This window comes from Miscanthus floridulus, chromosome 11 (genome assembly GCF_019320115.1).
Source record: "Miscanthus floridulus cultivar M001 chromosome 11, ASM1932011v1, whole genome shotgun sequence".
Lineage (NCBI taxonomy): Eukaryota > Viridiplantae > Streptophyta > Magnoliopsida > Poales > Poaceae > Miscanthus > Miscanthus floridulus.
In genome coordinates, this window is record NC_089590.1 from 46374093 (window position 1) to 46400293 (window position 26201).

Below are 26201 nucleotides of genomic sequence, written 5' to 3' on the forward strand. Positions count from 1 at the left end.
GGGTATTGCACCGGACGCTGGTCTATGTCTGGTCAAGGTGGACCTAGACGCGTCCGATTCAAAGAAATACGCCTCAGGGAGCTTACTAGAAACGACCGGACGCTTGGGGCTTCAGCGTCCGGTCAGTTTTGTCAGAGCATTCGGTCAGCTTCGTAGCCATTGAAATCTAACAAACAACGTTTGAAGCTAGTGAACGCATGGCATCCATCAGGCGACCAGGCGCTGAGGGCCAGCGTCCGGTCAAGTCTGACTGGAGCATCCGGTCAGTCCATAGTGTGCCCAGTGAAGGGGTACAACGGCTCTATTTCATGGGAGCTTCTATTTAAGCCCCATGGCCAGCTCAAGCTCACTCTCTTACACATTTTCATTGACATAGCAACCTTGTGAGCTTAGCTAAAGTCCTCCCACTCATCTCCATCATTGATTCATCATCTTTGTGAGATTGGGAGAGAATCCAAGTGCATTGCTTGAGTGATTGCATCTAGAGGCACTTGGTATTCGTGTTGCGCTGCGGATTTCGCTTGTTACTCTTGGTGGTTGCCACCACCTAGACGGCTCGGTGCAGCGGTGGAGGATCGGCATGAGTTGGTGATTGTTCGTGGCCATCTCCGGTGATTGTGAGGGGAGTTGTACCTTCCCCGGCGGAGCACCAAAATGTAACTCTAGTAAATTCCTCATGTCATTGAGTTACCTCACTTGTGGGTCGGTTCTTGCGGTGTCCTATCATGTGGATGAGGTTTGTGAAACACCTCTTAGCCGCCGAACCACCAAGTGTTGGTTGACACAACGGGGACATAGTGTGTTGGCAAGCACGTAACCTCGGGAGAAAATCGATTGTCTCTTGTCTTTGGCATTCTCCCGATGATTGGCTATATATTCATCTTGTGATTGGTTCATCCCCTACATGTTGGTATAATCACCCTACTCACTTATTTATATTCTTGCAAACTAGTTGATACAAGCTCTTTAGTGTAATTATAATTGAGAGCATGCTTTATTATTTACATTCATCTAGTTGAGCTCTTTAGAGTAGCAAGGTTGAGAGCTCTTAGTGAGTAATTACATAGCAAGTTTGTGTGCCTAAGTAATCATTACAACTAGAATTGTTAGATAGGTGGCTTGCAACCCTTGTAGAGCTAGAGAAAGTTTGCATTACGCTATTTGTCATGCTAATTAAATTGCTCTAGTTGATTTGTAGATTTTTAAATAGGCTATTCACCCCCTCTAGCCATATTAGGACCTTTCAAGTGGTATTCAGAGCCATGGTCACCAGTTTGATTAAAGACTTAACAACCTTGGTGTTAAATTATGGCTCAAGTTGTGTTCAACCATGTGGGGGGCAAACCACCGTTCTTTGATGGCACATGCTATGATTATTGGAAGAGAAAGATGAGGATGTATCTTGGTTCAATCAATGATCAAGTATGGGAAGTGACCGAGAATGACTATGCTATCATTGATCCCGATGATCCAACCAACCAAGATAAGATCAATAAGCAATGCAATACAATAGCTCTCAACACCATATACAATACCATTGATTCCAAGGTGTTTGAGCAAATCAAGGATTGTGAAAGAGCTAATGAGGTGTGGAAGAGATTGGAGGAAACATATGAGGGCACACCGGCGGTGAAGAGTTCCAAGTTGTACATCCTCAAGGACAAGTTGACAAGTTTTAAGATGAAAGATGATGAGAGCATTCCGGAGATGTTCCATTAGCTATAAGTAATTGTCAATGACTTGAAGGCTTTGGGAGAAAAGATCAAGGATGATGATGTCTCCCATCGATTCTTGATGTGCTTACCTCCAAGATTTGAGATGTTGAGATTGCTCATCATAAGAGGAGGATTGAAGGATATTACCCCTAACCAAGTACTAGGTGATGTCATGACACAAGAGACATACCATGTGGAAAGAGAGGGGGGTGACAAGGATGACAAGAAGGAAGAAGACAAGAAGAAGAAAAGCATAGCATTCAAGGCTAGCTCATCATCATCAAAGAACAAGGGCAAGTCCAAGAAAGAATCAAGTGATGATAATGATCTTAGTGATATTGATGATGAAGCTATGGCTCTCTTTGTGCGCAAGATGGGAAAATATGAAGAAGAAGGGCTATGGTGCAAGAAAGAGAAGAGATCACACCAAGAAGAAAGAGTATATGAGAAGATGCTATAATTGCAAAAGCCCCAATCATGTAGTAGCAAATTGTCCATACAATAGTGACAATGATGAGGATGAGAAGAAGAAGCACAATGAGGATAAGAAAGAAAAGAAGGAGAAGAAGGAGAAGAGAATGACCTTCCAAAAGAAGAAGAAGGGTGGAGGGTATGTGGTCACATGGGATAGTGATGGCTCTTTGGATAGTGATAGCTGTAGTGATGATGACAAGAAATCTATCAAGAGAGCACTAGCAAGCATCGCCATCAACAACAAGCCCTCCATCTTCGACACTCCATCGACGTGCCTCATGGCAAAACCTACCAAGGTAAAATATGATGTGAGTGATGATGATGAATGTGAAAGTGATGCTTGTAGGAGTGATGATGATGATGAGGAGTACTCCAAGGAGGAGCTCATGGATATATGTGAGCAAGTGCATACTTGCTTTGAGATGAAGAGAAAGGAGTGCAAGGAATTGAACAAGAAAGTCAAATTTCTTGAGCAATCCCTTGATGAGCTCAATGCAACTCATGAGAGGTTAATGGAAGCCCATGATAAGCTTGGCAAAGCACACTCTAAGCTTGAGAAGGCTCACTCCTCTCTCATTGAGCAAGTAAAAATGGAGGAAGCCAAGAAGGAGCAAGCGATCATAACATGTGATGTGGGACTAACGTGTGATCTTATTGATGAATCTTTTCATGAACCCATTATTGTTGCTGCTACTAACACTTCTTGTAGCACTACTACTTCCACTTCACCCTTGAGTGATGGTCTCACTTGTGATGCCTCACTTATGGTGGAAAATGAAACCCTCAAGAAGGAGGTGAATGAGCTCACTCGTGCCTTAGGCAATGCCTATAGTGGAGAAGCCCACTTGCTAAAGTGCTTGGGTAGCCAAAGATTTTCTCTCAACAAAGAGGGATTAGGTTATACCCCTAAGAAAGACAAGGCGGCCTTTGTCACTCCCAAAGCTAGCTTTGTGAAGGGCAATGGTCGGTTTTGCAATAGATGCAAGCAAGTTGGGCATATAGAGCAAAATTATAAAACTAACAAGAACAAGCTACCTAATGTATCCTCAATCAAATTTGATTCTTGTTACATGCTTTATAAGGGTGCCAATGGTGTGAAGGCTAAGTTCATTGGTACACCAATTGTGGGCCCAAAGAAGAAGGCCATTTGGGTACCAAAGACCTTGGTGACTAACCTACAAGGACCCAAGCAAGTTTGGGTACCTAAAAAGAATTGATCTTCTTTTGTAGGTAAATTATAAAGCCGGAGGAAGGCATTGGGTGCTTGATAGTGGGTGCACACAACACATGACCGGTGATCCAAGAATGTTCAATTCAATCAATAAAAGCAAGAGCAATGTGATTGATAGTATCACATTTGGTGACAATGGCAAAGGCAAGGTCAAAGGGCTTGGTAAGATTGCAATATCCAATGATTTGAGCATTTCCAATGTGCTACTAGTAGAGAGCTTGAACTTCAACCTTTTGTCAGTAGCTCAATTGTGTGATCTTGGTTTCAAGTGCATATTTGGTGTGGATGATGTAGAGATCATAAGTGTAGATGGCTCTAACTTGATATTCAAAGGATTTAGATATGAGAATCTATACTTGGTTGATTTCAATGCTAGAGAAGCTCAATTGACAACGTGTTTGATCACTAAGTCTAGCATGGGTTGGTTATGGCATAGAAGGCTTAGTCATGTTGGAATGAAACAATTGAACAAGTTAATCAAACATGACTTAGTTAGAAGCTTGAAAGATGTCACTTTTGAGAAAGATAAGCTATGTAGTGCATGTCAAGACAGAAAACAAGTTGGTAACACACATCATAAGAAGAGCATGATGAGCACATCTAAGGCATTTGAGTTGATGCACATGGACTTATTTGGACCAACCACATACACTAGCATTGGTGGAAACAAATATGGATTTGTGATTGTGGATGATTTCACTAGATATACATGGGTCTTCTTTCTTATTGACAAGATTGATGTGTTTGCAACATTCAAATCTTTTGTTAAAGGCATTCGCAATGAGTTTGAAACAACCATCAAGAAAGTTAGAAGTGACAATGGTAGTGAATTCAAGAATACTACAATTGATGAGATATGTGATGAATTTGGAATTAGACATCAATTCTCGGCCAAGTATACTCCTCAATCAAATAGGCTAGTTGAGAGGAAGAATAGAACCTTGATTGACATGGCAAGATCAATGTTGAGTGAGTATAATGTGAGTCATTCATTTTGGGCTGAAGCAATCAACATGGCTTGCTATTATAGCAACTGACTCTATTGTCACCCTATGATGGAAAAGACACCTTATGAACTATTGAATGGAAGAAAGCCCAACATAGCATACTTTCGGGTCTTTGGTTGTAAATGCTATATATTAAAGAAAGGTACTAGATTGAGCAAGTTTGAAAAGAAATGTGATGAAGGTTTCTTCCTTGGTTACTCCACTACTAGCAAGGCTTATAGAGTTTGGAATTTGGCTAGTGGTATTCTTAAGGAGGTTCATGATGTGGAGTTTGATGAAACAAATGGTTTCTAAGAGGAAGATGAGAATCTAGATGATGTAAGAGGCACTCAATTGGTCAATGCAATGAAGAACATGGACATTGATGAGTTAAGGCGTAGAGAGGTGACTGATGTTGAAGATGACAAGAATCAAGTGCTCTCTAACTCAAATATGCAAGCTAGTGGTTCTCATGATCAAATCCAAGCAAGCACTAGTAATGGCAATGTGCAAGATCAACAAATGGCTAGTTCATCATCTCAACCAAGTGATCAATCAAATGCTAGCAATCAAGTGCAAGTGCTTCAACCAACCAATGTTACAAGAGATCATCCATTGGACACTATCATTAGTGATATTTCAAGAGGTGTGCAAACAAGATCAAGATTGGCCTTATTTTGTGAGCATTACTCATTTGTGTCATCCATTAAACCTAAGAAGATAGATGAAGCTTTGAGGGATGTTGATTGGATCAATGCTATGCATGAAGAGCTAAACAACTTCACAAGAAACCAAGTATGAGATTTAGTTGAGAGGCCTAAGGATCATAATGTGATTGGAACTAAGTGGGTCTTTCGGAACAAGCAAGATCAAGATGGGATAGTAATAAGGAACAAAGCAAGATTAGTGGCTCAAGGTTATACTCAAGTTGAAGGTCTTGACTTTGGAGAAACATATGCTCCGGTTGCAAGATTGGAAGCAATTAGGATCTTACTAGCTTATGCTTGTGCCCACAATATCAAGTTGTATCAAATGGATGTAAAAAGTGCATTTCTCAATGGGTACATCAATGAGCTTGTGTATGTTGAGCAACCTCCTGGTTTTGAAGATGAGAAGAAACCCAACCATGTCTACAAGTTGAGAAAGGCTTTGTATGGATTGAAACAAGCACCTAGAGCATGGTATGGGAGATTAAGGGATTTCCTACTCTCTAAGGGATTCAAGATGGGAAAGGTTGACACCACTCTCTTCACCAAGAAGCTTGGGAATGACTTGTTTGTAATGCAAATCTATGTTGATGATATCATCTTTGGGTCAACAAATCAAGAATTTTGTGAGGAGTTTGGCAAGATAATGGCAAGTGAATTTGAGATATCCATGATTGGAGAGCTTAGTTACTTCCTTGGTCTTCAAATCAAGCAAATGAAGAATGGCACATTTGTAAGTCAAGGCAAGTATATCAATGACATGCTCAAGAAGTTTGGAATGGATGATAGCAAAGCTATTAGTACACCAATGGGGACAAGTGGAAGCTTAGATAGTGATACTAGTGGCAATATGGTGGATCAAAAGATGTATCGGTCTATGATTGGAAGCCTACTCTATGTGACCGCATCAAGGCCGGATGTGATGTTTAGTGTATGCATATGTGCTAGATTTCAAGCCTCACCAAGAGAAAGTCATTTGAAGGCAACTAAGAGAATATTGAGGTACTTGAAGCATACACAACATATTGGATTATGGTATCCCAAAGGAGCAAGATTTGAGTTGATGGGATATTCGGACTCCTATTATGCGGGATGCAAAGTTGAGAGAAAGAGCACATCGGGCATATATCAACTATTAGGAAGATCACATGTATCTTGGTCATGAAAGAAGCAAAATAGTGTAGCACTTTCAACCGCCAAAGCAGAGTACATTTCGGCCGATAGTTGTTGTGCACAATTACTTTGGATGAAGGCCACTTTGAGTGATTTTGGAATCAAGTTCAAGCAAGTGCCATTGCTATGTGATAATGAAAGTGCCATAAAGCTCACCAACAACCTGGTTCAGCACTCAAGAACAAAGCACATTGATGTCTGCCATCATTTCATAAGAGATCACCAATAAAAAGGGGACATTTGCATAGAGAGTGTGGGCACCAAAGATCAACTTGCCGACATATTCACCAAGCCACTTGATGAGAAGAGGTTTTGCAAGCTAAGGAATGAATTGAACATACTTGGCTTCTCCAATATATGTTGATGCACCCCCATTATATGACATGCCTCTTCTTCGAGCAATCCAAGGTAAAAGTTGATTGGCATGGCATACATCCTTGCTAAGGACATGATTAGTGCATCTAGACATATTTCACATTTGAATAGGCTCATTCATAAAAATCAAATGAATTTAATGCTTGTATGTTACCACTATTGCTTGTATGTTTGAAATGATCTAGTGGTAGCATATGACATGTTTGTGGGCTTGTAAACCTAGTGTTTGATCTATAAAATGAGCTATAAGTGTTTAACTCAACATGGTACAAGATAACCCTTATTTGGAGGTGTGAAGAAGCTTGTCCTTGGATCAAACCGAGTTAAATATCTTTTGCAAGTAATCTAGATTGAACCAAATTGAAAAATGATCATCATTTCACATGTTTTCACCCCAACCTATCTATAATTTGAACATATCTATACTTTAAGCCTTTGTGGTCATTGATGACAAAGGGGGAGAGAAACAAAGGTAAGTGATAGGAAGTGATAGGGGGAGAAATAGTGTAGATAGATAAGAAATGACAAAGGAAGAGGATCAATTAAAATTTTGAGCACACAAGTAGGGGGAGCATGCTCATGAACTTGTATGGTGCATTTGAATGTGCATTTTATATGTTTGCTTACATGGCATAAGTTCGAATTTACAACATCCATGCTTGTGTGGTGTATGCTAATTGTAAATTTGGATGATGAAATGTAAATCTAGCATGTATAGGTCATCTAATGATTTCATTTCCAAGTATTTACAAGTGGTATCTAGCTATCATGTGGTATCTAGCTATCAAGTGGTATCTAGCTAAAGTAACTAGACTTATGTTCATCATATAGAAACTAGACCCTTACTTGTAATATTGATCTCATGGGGTATTCTAGTCTTTATGTATGTCCAGTTACTAATGGTGCTAAGGATGGTATAATGGTGCACTCCGATTGGTATCACGCTTCAAAGGTCCATCTCTTATACCTTAGCATCTTTTAGTAGAAATTGTCTCCTATATTTCCTATCTAAGCATATGTGCAAAGCTACAATCCAAACTCTTAGCACATATGTAGGGGGAACAATTGCTACCATATGGAGTTTATGAAACTTGTCCATATCCTTTTCACATGGTAAATATGCTTGGGCAAGCAACATGAACTCAATTGAATCTTATTTCATATCTTTGTATAAGGGTTGTCATCAATTACCAAAAATAGGAGATTGAAAGCTCTAGTTTGGTTTTGGTTAATTGATGAAACCCTAAGTGCTAACCTAGTTTATCAAAGTGATCATGAGATAGATAGCACTATTCCAAGTGATGAAGCAATGACGAAGATCATGACAATGGTGATGGCATGGTTATGATCAAAGGCTTGAGCTTGGAAAAGAAGAAAGAGAAAAACAAAAGGCTCAAGGCAAAGGTATAAAATGTAGGAGCCATTTTGTTTTAGTGATCAAGCCACTTAGTGAGTGTGATCACATTTAGGATAGATAGCCGTACTATTAAGAGGAGTGAAATTCATATCGAAATGCAGTTATCAAAGTGCCACTAGATGCTCTAACTCATTGCATATGCATTTAGGATCTAGTGGAGTACTAACACCCTTGAAAATATTTGTAAAAATATGCTAACACATGTGCACAAAGTGTTACACTTGGTGGTTGGCACATTCGAGCAAGGGTGAAGGAGATAGAGATGATAGAGGGTCAGTCTTGCTGTTTTACAACTAAGGATGGCAACGGATCGGGTTTGGGGCGGATATCCGTGGGTTTTGGGTTCTACGGGTTCGGGTTTGGGGATGGTTTTTCACCCACGGTTTTCGGGTTCGGGGCCCCGAAACCAATCGGGTTTGGTTTCGGGTTTGGTTTTCCACCCGTGGATATCCAATGGATATCTGAAATAAATCATTTGGAATTAAAACTCATGTTTTATAATATACTAATAATAATTTGTTTACTTAGATTATTAAATTTATTTAAAGTTGACTCATGAAAATATTTATTATTTGTTGCCTCTTGTTTATACATGTGAATATGTGTATATATATCCGCGGGTTTCGGGTATCCATTCGGATTTCGGGTATCCGTTCGGGTTTCGGGTATCCGCGGGTTTGGTTTTGGTGATGGATTTCCACCCGAATCGGTTTTTGGGGCGGATTCGGGTTTCGATTTCGGGTTTCGGTTTTGGGTGCACGGAGACTCCACCCGATCCGAACCCGACCCGTTGCCATCCTTATTTACAACTAACCGAACGCTGGTCTCAGGGAGACTGGCACATCCGGTCAGGTGAGGCAGTGATACCCTAGCGTCGGTCATGTGACCGGATGCTGGGCCTCTGACTGACCAGACGCTGGAAGGATGCGTCCAGTCAACGATGACGTAGCTACACAGAAGTCAGGGTGACTGACCGGACGCTGGCTGAGTCCGGTCAAGTGCCACCGGACGAGTTTGATCAAAGAAAACTGGTTTTGGAACCTTACTGTAAACGACCGAACGCTGGGGGTTCAGCGTCCGGTCACTTATGACTGAGCATCCGGTCATGTCATGACCGTTGAGATCAGACGACTCCTGTTGAACACAGGATGACACGTGGCCGCCATCGGGCGACCGGATGCTTAGCTCTACATCCGGTCAGTAGGACCGGAGCATCCGGTCACCCCGATCTATACCCAGTGAAGGGGTATAACGGCTCTATTTTGTGTGAGCTTCTATTTAAGCCCCATAGTCGGCTCAAGCTCACTCTCTTGCACATTTTCATTGACATAGCAATCTTGTGAGCTTAGCCAAAGCACTCCCACTCATCTCCATCATTGATCCATCATCTTTGTGAGATTGGGAAAGAATCCAAGTGCATTACTTGAGTGATTGCATCTAGAGGCACTTGGTATTCGTGTTGTGTTGCGGATTTCGCTTGTTACTCTTGGTGGTTGCCACCACCTAGATGGCTTGGTGCAGCGGTGGAGGATCGGCACGAGTTGGTGATTGTTCGTGGTCGCCTTCGGTGATTGTGAGGGGGGTTGTACCTTTCCCAGCGGAGTGCCGAAAGGTAACTCTAGTAAGTTGCTTGTGTCATTGAGTTACCTCACTTGTGGGGAGGTTCTTGCGATGTCCAATTGTGTGGACGAGGTTTGTGAAACACCTCTTAGCCGCCGAACCACCAAGTGTTGGTCGATACAATGTGGACTTAGCGTGTTGGCAAGCACGTGAACCTCGGGAGAAAATTGGTTGTCCCTTGTCATTTGCATTCTCTCGGTGATTGGCGTAATCTTCATCTTGTGATTGGTTCATTTCTCTACACAGCGGTATAATCACCCTACTCACTCATTTATATTATTGCAAACTAGTTGTGACAAGCTCTTTAGTGTAATTAGATTTGAGAGCTTGCTTTGTTGTTTTAAGTTTATCTAGTGGAGCTCTTTAGAGTAGCAAGTTTGAGAGCTCTTAGTGAGTAGTAACTTTGCAAGTTGTGTGTCTAGTAATCATTGCAATTAGAATTGTTAAATAGGTGGCTTGCAACCCTCAAAGAGCTAGAGCAAGTTTGAATTACGCCATTTGTCTTACTAATCAAATTGCTCTAGTTAATTTGTAGAATTTTTAATAGACTATTCACCCCCTCTAGCCATATTAGGACCTTCCAATCTGCCGCTGCCATCTTCACTGTCCACGAATCAGTAGTCGCCCACCGCAAGCCCACAACCCTGGCGCTCCAAGGCCACGACGTCTTCCTGCCATGGGGCTTGGTCCGCACCTTCCTAGTGCGGGGGTTCAGCGCTGCCGGCCCGCGTCCTCCCAGGCATGGGGCTGCGGTCGCCGCCGGCCCGCCGCTCCCAGGTGCGGGGCTCGCACGCCGCCGGCCCACAGCCTCCCAGGAGCAAGGCGAGGCCGCCGACGGCCCGCCGCTCCTAGACGCTGGGGCTCGCACACTACCCCTACCTCTTGGCCGCGAGGAACGCCTGCCGCCTCCGAGCCGGTCCGCGGGTCTCGATCGCCGCCGCCTCCTAGCTGCTCCATGGGTCTCGGTCACCGCACGCTAGGGTTCGCGGGCAAAGCTCGCGATTCAGATGAGGATGCTTGCGATTCAGATAGGGAGGGTTGGGGAAAACATCACGTGAGAATAACTCTATTGGGGCCCATGTTGTCAATCTCTAAGGGGGTATATTGGGCATCAAATTTTTAGGGATCTCACCGTTCTTGTGTGGGTGTAGATTCGTCAGTGACACAAATATAACTGAGATCCAACGAAATGACGGTAAGGGAAACGGAAATTTTATTTGATGGTAGTGAAGGGAACTTAAAAGTTTCGATGGTTATGAGAGAAGCCCAGAAATTTTCAATGGCATCGAGGGAATCGACTCTTTATTTTATGGCGGCGTGACTACATGGAACCGGATGATGAATAGCATGCCTCATTTGTGCAATACGGCTGCTTGATTTACTGCGTGGTAACTCGATCTCGAATCGCATAAACTTAACCTACTCTTCACTAGTTCCAGTGCTACTATCCTACCTAAGCTAAGCCTAACAGTGTAGGTGCATTACTGTTACCACCCTTGATCCGATGTCTCGGATACAGAAAATTACCAAGATTAAACCGAAACTGCACATCCGGATCACGTCACCTCCCGCGCCATGGCCCAACCATAAAAGCCCGACGCAGGGCTCCAGCTCCAGCACTCTGTCTACTCTGACGCCCACGCCAAGAAACACGGCAGAGGCGCACAGCAATGCCCAAGCCCAACCCCTCCGCATCCCCGCCACCGGCGGCACCGGCCACCGCCGCCACTACTCGCCGGCGGAGGCATCGGCTCCTCCCGTCGTCGTCCTCCGCCTCCTCCTCCGCGGTCCCCACCACGTCCGCCTCCTCCTCCTCGTCCTCGGCCTCGTCCTCCGCCTCCTCCGGCCTCTCCTTCTCGCTGGCGCCCTCGCCGTTCCACCACCGCTTCTTCCTCTCCCCGCTGCGCGCCTCCGCGGTGCCGTTCTCCTGGGAGCACCGCCCGGGCATCCCCAAGACCCCCGCGCGCCAGCAGACGGCACGCGGCGGAAGCGGCAAGACGGCCAAGGCGGCGGCGGCGGCGGCGCTGCCGCTGCCCCTGCCGCTCCCGCCCTCCCTCCTCTCCAGCAAGGTCGACGGCTACTTCATCGTCCCCGACGACGACGCCAAGGCGCCGAGGCGGCGGAGGCGCAGGCAGCGGCCGCCGGCGCTGGCCGCCACGCTAACCGACTGGCTCGCCGTGCTCAGCCTGTACCGGTCGTGCACGCGGTCCCGCGACTGCCTCGCTGGCACGCCGCCGCCGCGCCCCCGCGCTCCGGCGAAGTTCCGGTGAGCTGAGTTCGCTGATCTCGCGCCGCACGCGTGTTCCGGTGCTCCTGCTCCTCGGCTGCGCGGCGCGCCTTGCGTCTGTGTGGGTGCTGTGGTGCGGATTAAGAATGTGCTTAGGAGGATTAATCACGCTTGGCTTAGCTTGACACTGTAATTAAGGTGGTTTTCGTTTTCCCCCATGTGCGTGTGCTTTTGTTTGTTCCAGGCAGTAATAATTGGTTAATCCGGACCGGACTTGATGCTGAGGTGAATCCGTGAATGGTGATGCTGCATGCGTCGCATTCGCGTATGTGTCCCACTCCCACCCGTTAATTAGGTTGTAAGCTTGTTCGGTGATTGGTAAGACACAGTTAATGTGAATGAAGTATGAAAAGGCCGTGTGCGACAAGATGGGTATATTGTACTATAATGGCCCCATACAGTAAAGCAATTGAGCATAATGCATTGTTGTTTCCGTGACCACTGACCACTATGCGTTGTTCACTAGTACGTGAATTATTTGAGCTTGTATCTTTTTGCATCAATTTGGCTAACATATTCTACTTCCATTGATCTGCCGGTTAAATTTGTGTGTGTGTGTGTGTTTTCATGTCCTTCTGCAAATTTCGTGACATCTGTTTGCTTGTTTGAGAGAGAGGGAGAGAGTGTGTGTTTACGAACACTGATTAAGAACACACCTCCCTGAACGGCTGAACTGTTGGGAAATGGAGAGTCATCGTGCAGTGTGCTTTCTTCTTCGATTAGCTTTAATTGCTCGTCCCGGACAAGTGGTGGCGGTGGCGTAGAAGAGCGAGCACCGTCGCAAGCTATGCCCCGTTGGCCACGTCTTCGAGCGACGTGGACAGAGTAAATAGTGTAACTAAGCTATGTCCTTGTTGATCGTGAAACATAGCCTATTATATCCACCAATATCTGTACTATATTTCTGCCCGATCTTTATTTTCTTTCACTATTTTATCATGAAAGTAATAATAATAATTACCTATTATGAGTAACGACAGGTTACTCATGCTACCGATAGTCTAAGCATAGCAGCTACTCGACCTATGCTAGTAAGACTCATAGGTAGGTTTATCTATACATGTAGTTTCAATATAAATCCTGTAACATAAATACACATCATATATATATCCAGTGATTATTCAAAATAAGGATTATGCACCGGGGCTTACCTTAGGCAAGCGGATTATCAGTTATGTCAATCGTCGGTGGCTCTGTGGCTTCCTCATGTACGAGGACTTTCTCCTCGTACTCTTCGATCACCTCCTCGTACTCGTGCTCTCCGGTGGTCTCGAACTCCACCAACTCGTTCTCTACATGCATACAACGATAATGCAACACTTAATATTTTAGCAACAACAACTCTTAAAATAAGAATACATCTACTAATCTACTAAGCTAACTCTAATGACTAAGATACTAAGCTAACTAGGATTTTCATCAAACAAGGTACAAATTCATCTAACACGTATTAACTTAACAACTAAAATATATTCTTGCTTCTACTAGCGATTTAACATATATTAAAACAAGGAGTATCTAACTACCCTAAAGCTTATTCTATTCTAAGGCTACAAAAATTACATCGAGCACATAATAATACAAGAAAACTACCACAAAATTTTTGCCACAAAAATTCCTACAATTATTAACCTAATAATATTAAGTATTTTCAATTGATTTAATAAACCTCAGTTTCATCACAGATATGTATGAAATAAGTATACTAACAGATAGATAAAGAATTTAAGAGCCTAATAAAATTAGTTTCATGATTTTTTTGACACCTATATGAATTGTTGTTAATTATCATAGTTCAGCATAGAAACTAAAATATTAGGCTATTTCTATTTTCTAATAAAAGAAAAAACGAATTCACCAGCGTGGCCAACAACCACGCGGACGCGGCCCACTCGCGTGCGGCGCGCGTGCACGCACACAGGCCGGCCCATGGCGAGAGGGAGCCCGTGCGTGTGGCACTTTTGCAAAAATGTCCTTGTTCTTTCTAGTATTAACGCAGCTCTTATGCACCCTGTTCCTATAGTCGGCCCTTATGCCGATAAGCCCTCGCCCTAACCCATCTTTACATTCGACCGGTCCCCGACGCCCCCATGCTCGCCAGTGCGGCGTCGGCTGGCATGGGGCGCCACACCGGCCAACCAGGAGCCCCTCCGATGCACCTAGGAGGTCGATCCTCACCTATGGGACGACGCGCAACTTCGGGCAGCGGTTGGATGAGTTGGGACGCAGTAGAATGGACTCTCCACGACGACGGACACCCTACGGCGGCGGCAGCCAAGTTCTAGTGAGCCATGGCCTTTTGGAAGTGGTAGAAACAGCTGGTGAGCACCAGTGACTCACCATGAACCTGCCCGTGGCGATGGCTCTACCGGAGATGCCCTGAGTGAGACTGGCCGCGTGCGCGTGGCAAGTTCGACGACGGGTCACAGTGGCGCAGCTGCGTCAGCGGCGTAGAGACGGTGGTAGGAGTATGGCTTAGGTGTGCATGACGATGAAGGGTTCTAGATGGGGCTAGCGGTGCAGTCAGTCTGGCTCGAGATGGCGAGGTGGAAGCTGTCCACGGTGAGGTGGGCTGGGCCTTAATGGCGTAGTGGCGGAAGGCAAGCTCCAAAATTGGAGCTTGACCTGGCAGCAATCAAGGCGGGGAGGGGCGGTCAGCAAGAGGACGTAAAGGCAGAGATAGCGGCAGAAAGTAGAGGCGCGGCGGGAAAAAAGGGCGGTGGGTGCAGTCAGTGGTTCGTCTGGCGCATGCCTTGGTGGGATACGGTTGTCGTGGCCGAGGGACCTATGTCCAAGCATGAGGGGACAAGCGTGAGCGTCCATGACTAGCCATGGCCCGCGCGTCGTAGCGCCATTAATGGCGTGACGATGGCATGCACGACCACGTGCAGACGGCACCCAACCAGGCTAGGGAGGGGGCAGCGCGATGCTGCGAGTAGATGCAAGTGCGGGAGTGACACGACGGCAGCAGCAGTGACTACGACCGTGATTGCGTCGCTGAAAGCTCTAGTTTGGTTTTGGTTAATTGATGAAACCCTAAGTGCTAACCTAGTTCATCAAAGTGATTATGAGATAGGTAGCATTACTCCAAGTGATGAAGCAATGGCGAAGATCATGACGATGGTGATGGCATGGTGATGAAATGCTTGAACTTGAAAAGAAGAAAGAGAAAAACAAAAGACTCAAGGCAAAGGTATAAATAGTAGGAGCCATTTCATTTCGGTGATCAAGACACTTAGCGAGTGTGATCACATTTAGGTTAGATAGCCGTTCTATTAAGAGGGGTGAAACTCGTATTGAAATACAGTTATCAAAGTGCCACTAGATGCTCTAACTCATTGCATATGCATTTAGGATCTAGTGGAGTGCTAACACCCTTGAAAATGCTTATGAAAATATGCTAACACATATGCACAAGGTGATACACTTGGTGGTTGGCACATTTGAGCAAGGGTTAGAAACTTCACTGACGCCCTATACAGAAAAGACAGGGGTTCATAGAGTGACTGGACGCTGGTGGTGTAGTGACCGAACGCTGGGTTCAGAGTCCAGTTAGCGACAGCAGTAAGCACACAGTCTCAGTCTTGTGACCAGACGCTGGCGTGTAAATTGACCAAACGCTCATGGTCTGAGTCTAGTCAGTGCTGACGTACGCTGACGTGAGGCGCACAGAGGAAACTTTGAGTGATCGGACGCTAGGTGAGTCTGGTCGAGCATGACCGGACACATCCGGTCGTGAAATTTCGCGTTTGGAACCTTACTAGAAACGATCGGACGCTGGGATCCTGCGTCTGGTCACTTTCTAACTGACGCATCCGGTCATCACTTGACCGTTGAGATCGGGCGATCGGCGTTTGAAGCCGATGAGACGTGGCAAGCATTGGACGACAGGATGCTGGGGTCCTGCGTCCGGTCGATCTGACCGGAGCGTCCGGTCACCCCGTGTTGTGCCCAGTGAAGGGGTACAATGGCTCTATTTTGTGGGGGCTTCTATTTAAGCTCTATGGCCAGCTCTAGCTCACTCTCTTGGCCATTTGCATTGACAAAGCAACCTTGTGAGCTTAGCCAAAGCCCTCCCATTCATCTCCATCATTGTTTTATCATCATTGTGAGATTGGAAGAGAATCCAAGCGTATTGCTTGAGTGATTGCATTTAGTAGCACTTGGCATTCGTGTTTCGCTGTGGGATTCACTTGTTACTCTTGGTGGTTGCCATCACCTAGACAGCTTGGAGCAGCGAGGATCATTGAGCAGAGGTTGGTGACTGTCTCCGGCTCCGATCGTGGTGATTGTGAGGGGTCTTGTGCCTTTCCCGGCGGAGAGCCGAAAGGTAACTCTAGTGGATTGCTCGTGTCATTGAGTTACCTCACTTGTGGGTAGGTTCTTGCGGTGTCCAATTATGTGGACGAGGTTCATGCAACACCTCTTAGCCGCCGACCCACCAAGTGTTGGTCGACATAATGGGGACTAGCGTGCCGGCAAGCACATGAACCTCGGAAGAAAAATTAGTTGTCTCTTGCCCTTTGGTATTCTCCCAATGATTGATTTAGTATTCATCTTGTGATTGATTCACTCCTCTACACGGCGGTATAATTACCCTACTCACTCATTTATATTCTTGCAAACTAATTGTGGTAAGCTCTTTAGTGTAATTAGATTTGAGAGCTTGCTTTGTTATTTTAAGTTCATCTAGTGGGGCTCTTTAGAGTAGCAAAATTGAGAGCTCTTAGTGAGTAGTAACATTGCAAGTTGTGTGCCTAGTAATCATTGCAACTAGAATTGTTGGATATGTGGCTTGCAACCCTTATAGAGCTAGAGCAAGTTTGCATTTTGCTATTTGTCATACTAATTAAATTGCTCTAGTTGATTTGTAGATTTTTAAATAGCCTATTCACCCCCCCTCTAGCCATATTAGGATCTTTTAGTCGCGACGCGCGATATGGAGGGCAGCCGCAGCATCAGCGACAGCTGCGGTGGCAATGGCGGTCGGGCGCAGAGAGGGCCGGCAGGGCACGACGACCTACGGTTGGCTGCAAGCGGTGCGGCCGGAGCGGCCAAGCCGCGGCTAGGCCACGGCCAGACCAAGGGCAGCCTCGGCCGGCCGGTGTGCGGCCACGCACATGCGCGCACGGCATAGCTGTGCAATGACGCAGATTGGCCACGCGTGGTGATCACGCGCCCGAGCCCGACGCCTCGAGACTGAGTACGTGCACGAATTTTAAAGCATTCGTAAAAACTAAACGATTCAATTTGGAATCGAGCCATCTTCACTACTCTAAAGAGGGTACCTTAGGCTATCTACAAGAGCTACAACACGACACCCCTTCTTAACTCAATTTCGTAGAATAATTTGTCAAACATGGCTTTGTCACACTGCTGCTCACCTTAGGAATTTTTCTGTCTTGAGCTAGATTTGTTTTCAAGTTTCGTTTCTAGACTATTAGAAATACTAGCTAGTAACATTATTTTTCTACAGCAAGAGTTGTATTGTTATCTATAAAGTTTATACTTTAAACTTTATTTAAGTCTCATATATAGGTTCTATAGTAAATTTTTATTAATAAAAATTAGTTTACACCCCTGCTTGTTAACTGTACAAATTGTGGAGTAACTTTCGTTTCGCATTTTTGTTGATCGTTTTAGTTGCAATGCATTATCTACTCACTTCACCACATGCATTAACACACAAGTATGATGTTCATAACATGTTTTAGTAAATGATTTAGGGTGTAACACCGCGGGTGTTACATATTTGATCCTCTGGATTCTGACGAGAAGCGGGAGAAGCAGAGGAGAAACGAGAGAAGCTAACCAGAAATAAAAGAAGTGGCTGGAAGCGAGAATTCGCTTCAAGCGATCTAGGCCGTCAAACACGAGATCCAACGGCCGGGAAGATTTCGGGTGACATGGACGTTGCTTCTACTCGAGAAGCCCTAAGCAGTCTATAGTTAAAATTCACTACGTTTGGCCGTCGGCTCCTTCCACTATTATTTCTTTATATTGAAAAAGCTTTGTTTCGGCAATAATTATATAATATTTCACTTCAGGGCTGGTGTCTGTCAAATCACTCCCGACCTGGGTAGATGTTTGATGGTTAGCTTGTCTGTTGAACCTTGATTTTGACCCTTTAGTTATTTTTAGGAATTAATAGGATACCTCAACCGTGCTAGTTATCTGATTGTCAATGCAAGAGTGACATGTACAGGGTGTGTTTGGCTCTCAGCCACGTCGGACGTTGACGGCGTCAAAGGTGCGGCGTTAAAATTTGGCGCCATAGCAATGCCACGAATTTGTACTGGAAAAGTAGATAGTGTCACAGTTTATATGTGAACCAAAAAACAGCTCTACATTATGTGGCGTGCCGCAAGTTAGACGTGGAGTAGCACGGCAGGGCCGAGAATGAAACACCCGCATACTCGCTAATTTGGCGGCCTAGAGAAACTTGACATCATGGCTAAAATTTGGCACCAGATTTGGCCACCCTGATTTAATCAACTCATGCCGCAAAAAAGAATTTAAGGTTGGGTATGGGAATCAGGGCCAAGCCATTTTTTGTCACAATCCAAACACATTTATCGCCCCTGGCCAACAAACAAAAGTTCAATCCAAACACGTCCTAAATCTAGTACTATGCTGTCATGGCCTCCGCGACGATAGCATACAACAAGACCACATCCAATTGCTCCAACAAGAGAGGGCTAGACACCTTGGATGAAATGGGAAGTGATGATTAGGATGTGGTAACAACGAGGGGTGAGGACTGGTGAAGAGAGTTATTAGGCTTAGGGATAGAACAGTAAACCATGAACTCATCGCCGCAACTACCAACTCCATCCAATATATCACCACCATGGTGGATGGTGCCCTAGCCGCCTTATTCTTATGATGGTCTAACAAACCACATTCCCTGGCCATATCTACATCTAGAGCGACCTAATTCCTAAAACCCCCAAATCATGATCTGCTCATCATGGTTGGAGCCACCATCGAAGAAGCAGATGAAGTTTAAGTTTATTGCATTCCTTGCCTATTAATTTAAAATTTTAGGTTGAACCAATTGATGCATACAACTCGATCAATATAGGGTCCGCTTGGTTCCCTTGCCTGGCTTGCTTGTCTCATCTCACCGAGCAAGGCTAGCCTTGCCAGGACAGGAGAGCCAAATTTGGCTCACCCAAGCTAGCAAGCAAAATTCTTGCTTTCACAGGCAACAAAATAGTGGGCTAAGGATACAAATGCATTCACTGTTTCAACTCGCCCCGCTAAGCAAGGCGAGGAGGGTCAACAGGGAATCCAAGCACATCCTTAGTATATTAGGTAGTGTTTGGTTAACCAATTGGTAAGGCAAACGATATGGGAAATCCATTGCGGCGGGAGTGGCGTCGGATTACGGATTGCGCTAATCTGTTTGTTTGCGCCGTAATGGCATAGGACTCGAGGATGGGCGCAATCAAGAGTGAATGGATCGTTATTCGATAACGGGGCATCTCTTAACGGGCCAGGGTCGAACCAAACAGATATAGCGCCTTATAATTAGATTGTGCTCTACGAGAATCAAACTTGGTCAATATCTAAATGAGGTGGTATTGGTAACAAACTAATTTGGGCTGAATGGGATCGGAGGATCAGCTTCAACTGGAACTAGACGACGTGATGGCAAAGCGTCAACATCTGATATTAGTACTGAGTTGTCAAGGTCGTTGGCAGGAGCATTATTACCCTCGGCGACGTGAAAGTAAAAATCTTCCTTGTTTGACGGCCCAAGTAACCTTGGAGTACACGGGAGTGCCAAATTTACTGATCCGGGTAGGTCCTTGTGCTTCGAAGAAAATTCTGTGATCCAGCCGACACTGGTTTCCAAAAGTCGACGAGAGCGTCCTGCTGCATCCTCTCGTATGATATGCGTGGACACATGTGCAAAAGATCGAGAATGACTAGCTAGGCTAGCTCAGCTCGCTTTCGCCTGCGTGCATGCCTGTCGTCACGCCGGGCTGTCTCCTTGCCTTTGCCTGCCAGGAACTTTCAGCTCAGCGTGCATTGTCACAGCTGAATCATCGATAGACTCTGCAACCAAATGTTTGCCAATGATTGCAGGATATTATTCTTTTAACACAGGGAGAATGTGCTCAACTGTTGTTAATTACCAGTAGTAGTCTTTATCTGAGTCCCGCGATGTGATGACAGTACACCAAAATTCAGAGGTGCCATCAATTCGAAATCTGGATCGAGACAATCCGATTTTTGATTTTTCTGTTTTGCAACACGCAGGGAGAATGTTGCTCAACTGTTGTTAATTACAACAAGTAGCCTTTATCAAAGTCCCGTGATGTGATGACGGTACACCAAAATTCAGAGGTGCCATCAATTGGCGGCAACTGAAATCCGGATCGACAGTACGAATTTTGATATTTTTCTGTGAACGTGATGTGTCCATCATTTCTCTCGCTGGTTTTGTACTCTCTGAATTTAATTTGTGATTGGCGTGTCACTGGCGTCTGTATGTTATTGCCTCCTACACATTTTTTTTGTGGATGGTTAGTGAGCAAGATGGGCTGCTAGGTGAAGTGGACGATCGATGCTACATGCTTAGTCTTTGACCAGTGATTAGCTTTAAGTATATAAAGGATTGCATGCATGATAGTGCCGTTAATGCAAGTCGCTATTATACGATTCCACTTCTGGACGATAAAATAAAACAAAGTTTACAGTAAAATAAGGGATTATATAAAAAAAAGTTTCCAGAGACATAATAAATTAAGAAAGTGCTCACTTAACCTGAACCTTATTATTATTAGACCGAGCCGAAGATTGTTGGATTAATTTGGCTTGGCCCATAATTAGTCTAGAATAATCAAAGAATTTTAAAGGTCCACAGTCACTGCTAAGTGAGAGTGAGATCTTCTATAACTAAATAGGAGATCCCAATAGCTGATTTTTCTGGCTTCTCGTGAAGCCACGTCACCTCCAGTTCTTCAAACGTCACCATAGCCTGTCCACTATGGACTATGCGCGCTAATCAATTCAGTTTTTAACCGAACACATTTTTTCCTATTCCCACTTCAACTTTCCACTAAGGTCAACTTAAATACTCCACCATCCGTTGCTTAGCCTTCTCCACTTCTGTAATAAATGATATGCCAACTAGAATATATATATATATATATATATATATATATATATATATATATATACTGTTCTGCGGCTGACTATAGAATAACTTATTCTGTGGCCACTTTAAATTACGATAATTACCATGCTAATTTACAAGACTACAATAACTTCTTACTAAGTGATTTACTATAATATTATGGTAAATATCACCGTGAATTATAGTAACACGAGTATCGTAAATGCCATCCTATTTACCTTGATCTCCTCTAACGCCCAACATTAGTCCAGGAAGGGCCAATGCTTCACGGGTCGCTGGTGATTCTGGTATTCCTCTTCATGGCGCCTTCTACGACGCCGTCCAGGAAGGGCCAATGCTTCACCCTCTGTTTTGCCTGTCTATCATGGATGCACTGCTTGCTATCTTGCATGAATATTTATGGCTCACTGCATCTATGGTTTGGCACACCACAGCCATGGACGCATTGTCAGCTTCCTCTCACGGCCTGCTTTCTGTACGTACGTGTTCCATTCAGTTTCCCCTGGCAATGTTCATAGGCTGCTCCTTGTAATTTTACATGTCTATTTTTTTTGTTTTTATGCATGCCAGAAAAAATAACATTTTTCCTAATTATGAACTAGATTGAGATGTATAAGATGCTGCAGTCTTCTTCACATGTACTCGGAGGGTGAAAGCTTCACTGAATTTTTAGAATTATTGCCACAGTGTTTGCATCGAATATATTCACTTCCCAACTAGCAAACAATTATTAAGGGTGGCATCTCAAATTTGTTAGCGCAAGCTATCACTAAGTTCTAAATGATCTAAACATTTGGTATTAATTAAGTATAATATAATAAAACAAATGACAATTTATCGACAGGACAACAAGTTACAAATACACTTATCCAGTACAGTATGCTATGTTTTTCGAACTTTTTTTAACATTTCATTGACGATTCAAATATGTATGCTTTCTCTCATTGTTTTACTATGAATTCTCCTATGCTTTAAGTGCCACAATATTCCGCAGCAACGCGCGGGGTATCATCTAGTTAGTACAATGCGGAAAACCCACTAGGAAGGTGCTCAACTTTAAATAGAAAGCAAGTGTGTGCTCATATATATAACTTGAGGAGACTTGGTGACCACACGCGCGCCGTCGTGCCGAGCCAAGCCACGTCTAGACATGTTCTACCCTCCTGGAACTCGTATAGGTTCATCTCCATTGCGTCCTTGTTCTTGCGCTGATCTCTACGTTCTCCTGTCCAAGTCCTTACGCACATAAGGGGCTTGGTCAAGTAGGTATCCAAACCTCCGTCCGCTTATGTAAAGTTTATGGGACCGCTCTTCCTCGAGCTCCTCTATTCCCGCTGAATCGATGCAGTTACTATAGGCTTACCTGAGAGAACGAATACTTTTAGATGACCTCACGTGGGACTGCACTACGTACATCCAACATCTTGCCTAGATCGACTACTTCGAGCAGACCATCATGACTCAGTGTAATGGTAACAGTGTTCTCCTTGCCTCCAACTCGGATTCGACTCAAGGGTACAGTCTAAACTCATCTCTAACGCGTTTGGCTATACATGCTATGAATTTGTTCGTAGGATCTGTTATTGGCTTTGTTAGCAGATCAGCATATGCGATAGATGGGTCGCTTGTGCTTGTTGGTGTTACGATCTATGTAATGTCATATTTCTCAGTTAAAGGAAATGTCGTAAAATGACTAAATATTCAACAAAGATTTGAACCTATAGAATAATGCCCTGTTTACTTGGCTTATAAGCCGTACTTTTTCAGTCAACAAACAGTATTTTTCTCTCACAACAAATCAGTCAATAATACTTTTAGTCATGGCTTATCAACCAAACAAATAAAGAGATACGGTCGAAGGCTCGTAGTAACACATGGATGGAGGTTAAGTTGGGCTCGTTGCAAGGTCTCTATCGGATGATTGTTTGACCTGGCCTCCGGTACGATGATATCCCTAATCGCAAGCTACCTATTATTCCGACTATCCACTGGTACGGTGGTGCATAATAATCCAGTGTTGTTTCGGGAGAACCAGAACCACATTCCACATGTGCTCCGTCCAGTCGCTGCAACGAACGTGTACGTACGTGGCCAAGCGAGAGAGAGCCTTGGCTTTGCTCCGCGTGTCGTCGATCGTACGTATCGTATATGTATAATATAAATTATTATAAAATAAGAAAGCGTGTGGTGTTACTCGGGGTCACGAGCGCGCGAGGTCACCACGACTCACGAGTGAGCGCGATCGCATCGTATCTCATTCACCGCGTCGTGTGCATTCACCGCCGGCGTACGTCCTTGCCCGTACAGATCTGACGGCAAGACATGCGTTCGCACGATCGAGCTAGCTGGCGACGGCAGATAGTAGATATTACATGCATGTATGCGCCAACAGGCTGTGCCCGTTCACGTCCTCGTCGGTGGGCGGTGGCTACTGGCTAGCGAGCGAGGTGAAGGTAAGGTACACAGCGGACCGATCGACGCATGTACCAATCGATCAGCTAGCGAGCGAACGGCCGTCCGGCCGGTCCAGCAGGCAGCAGCTGGGGATGGCTTTGGCGCCGACCGCTGGTCGCATATATGCCGGCCCCCACCACGAACTGCTTGCATCTCAGTGCATCCCCATCTCGCGTTGTCATCGGGACTACCAGCCGATCGCGGATGAGAATCATCGGCGCCGGCCAAATCCCAGCAGCCGGCCCTCCCGGTCTGGAGCCGGGGCTCGCGAGCACGTGCCAACAATCAGCCAGGTCCCCGGCCCCAACAGTGCATGTACGGGATATTATTATAACAACATACGTGCGCCGGTGCGAGCACGGGTGCGGCCGCCGGCACCCGGCAGTCGGTGCGAAGCGCGCGGCGCCTCACGTACGGCTTCTTCAAGCTTCACGCACGTCGCGCTGCCGGCCGGGGCCCGGATGCATGTCCCCATCCGTCCCCAGCTAAAAAGTTGTGGCGCCATTTATTACTAGTCCAGTTCAGTTCAGTTCGCGTCCGCTTCCTCGAGCAGCAATGATCAGTGAACTAGTGACGCCAGGCGCCAGCCGAGCCGGGCGGTGGTGACAGGCGAGTGGCGGCCGGCAGGGCTGGGAGGCAGCCCGTCACCGTGTACGGATGGAGCCGGCCGAGGCAGGCGGGCAAGGCCCGGGGGCCACGGCCTTGCTTACCAAATTGGTATCCTCTCCTGATGCACTTCCCAACTTCACAGTGGACAAGGGGCTCCTCAAGTACAAGAACGGTATATGGGTTGACAATAACGCTGCGTTACAACGCCAATTGATTCAGGCTCTGCATAGCTCCCCGGTAGGAGGCCATTCTGGCGTTCCAGCCACTGTGAAGCGTATTCAGTCGTTCTTCGCCTGGCCGGGTATGAAGAAGCATATCACTGACTTTGTCCAGAGCTGCCCGACATGCCAGCAAGCTAAACCGGAGCGAGTTAAATACCCAGGTTTGTTGCAACCTTTGGAAACTCCTTCTACTGCTTGGCAAGTTATATCTTTGGATTTTGTGGAAGGCTTACCACCATCTCATGGATACAATTGCATTATGGTTGTGGTTGACTTATTTTCCAAATACAGTCATTTTGTGCCATTGAGGCATCTATTTACAGCATTGTCAGTAGCCAAGCAGTTCATGCAGCACATACCGTCTCCATGGTCTACCTCAAGCTTTGGTGTCAGACCGAGATCAGATTTTTACCAGTAAATTCTGCGCGTGAGTTGTTTCGCTTAGCAGGCGTGGACCTGCGGATCAGTTCAGCATACCACCTGCAATCGGATGGACAAACGGAACGTGTCAATCAGTGTATGGAGACTTTCCTCCGCTGTTTTGCCAATGCAGCTCGGGGCAAATGGTTTGACTGGCTTCACCTCGCGGAGTTCTGGTACAACACGACATGGCATTCGGCGCTCAACCGCTCGCCGTTTGAGGCTCTGTATGGACAGTCAGCCAGACAATTGGGCATTGATTCCTCTTCAGCTTGTTCAGTGGACGCTCTAGATGATTGGCTGCAACAGAAATCGGCAATGCAGTCTTTGATTCATCATCAGTTGGGCCGTGCCAAAAACCGTATGAAGACTCAAGCTAACAAGCGCCGTACTGAACGCTCATTTTCAGTCGGTACATGGGTTTACATCAAATTACAGCCCTATGTTCAAAGTTCTGTCGCTGCTCGTGCTAACCAGAAACTGGCTTATCGTTTCTTTGGCCCTTATCAGATCATTGGCAAAATCGGATCAGTGGCCTACAAGCTGAAGTTACCGAATTCTTCATCTATACATCTGGTGTTCCATGTATCCCAATTGAAGCTAGCTGTGTCGGTAACACATGATGTTCAACCATTACCATCTTCTCTCGATGGATTGTAGGTTCCTGAGCATGTGCTGCAGAAACGCGTCGCCAAGGTCGGCACTGATGTTCGTCTTCAAGCTCTCATCCAGTGGTCGGGCATGCCGTCGACTATGGCAACCTAGGAAGACATGGAGACTCTACGTCAGCGCTTTCCTCGAGCACCTGCTTGGGGGCAGGCAGGTCCTTATCGGGGAGGGGATGTCAACAACCGTGCTACTGCAGCCACAAGTCTGAAGGAGATCATGATCGACGATGGCCAGCCTGAAGATGACGAGCACACTCAGGCAGAGCTTGGGCCGCGTCGAGGAAGGCGTGAACGCAGGAACAACAATCGTGTCCATGGGCCGGAGTGGGAGTGAGCACAATAGCTGGCAAGGAGCCGTGTGCATTTGGTATATGTAACCCGAGAGGGAGAGAGGGGAGGATAACAAATATTATGAACAAATTCCTGTAACCCAAGCACTCTTCCTTCTATCGCTAAGAACTCATCCTTCGCCCGATTCGTGCTTGTTCTTCAGTTCCTTCCTCTTGTTGATTGCTATTCTTCCTCCCTTCCACTGCCTGCTTACACAGACAGCCAGGTAGAGTCGCACGAGCATGTGGTGCCCTCCTAACCAAACTCTACTGCCCTCTAAGTCGCATTACTATTTCTAGTTTTTTTTTTGAACTTTCACGACTTTTATTACTCATCTGACTCAGCCAAATCGCTGGTCACCAATTC

The 26201-nt window shown here is 45.5% G+C and overlaps 2 protein-coding genes across 2 annotated transcripts; both read left to right on the forward strand.

Annotated features, from left to right (window-relative positions):
- Positions 1-11334: 11334 nt before the first annotated feature.
- Positions 11335-12414, forward strand: LOC136494502 (uncharacterized). Its single transcript, XM_066490662.1, has one exon. It carries the CDS (start codon positions 11369-11371, stop codon positions 11966-11968), a length of 600 nt encoding a protein of 199 aa, XP_066346759.1. The 5' UTR covers positions 11335-11368; the 3' UTR covers positions 11969-12414.
- Positions 12415-24244: 11830 nt separating this feature from the next.
- Positions 24245-25602, forward strand: LOC136491887 (uncharacterized). The gene is made up of 4 exons (XM_066488094.1): positions 24245-24578; positions 24866-25152; positions 25348-25449; positions 25498-25602. Exons 1-4 carry the CDS (start codon positions 24245-24247, stop codon positions 25600-25602), a joined length of 828 nt encoding a protein of 275 aa, XP_066344191.1.
- Positions 25603-26201: the final 599 nt, after the last annotated feature.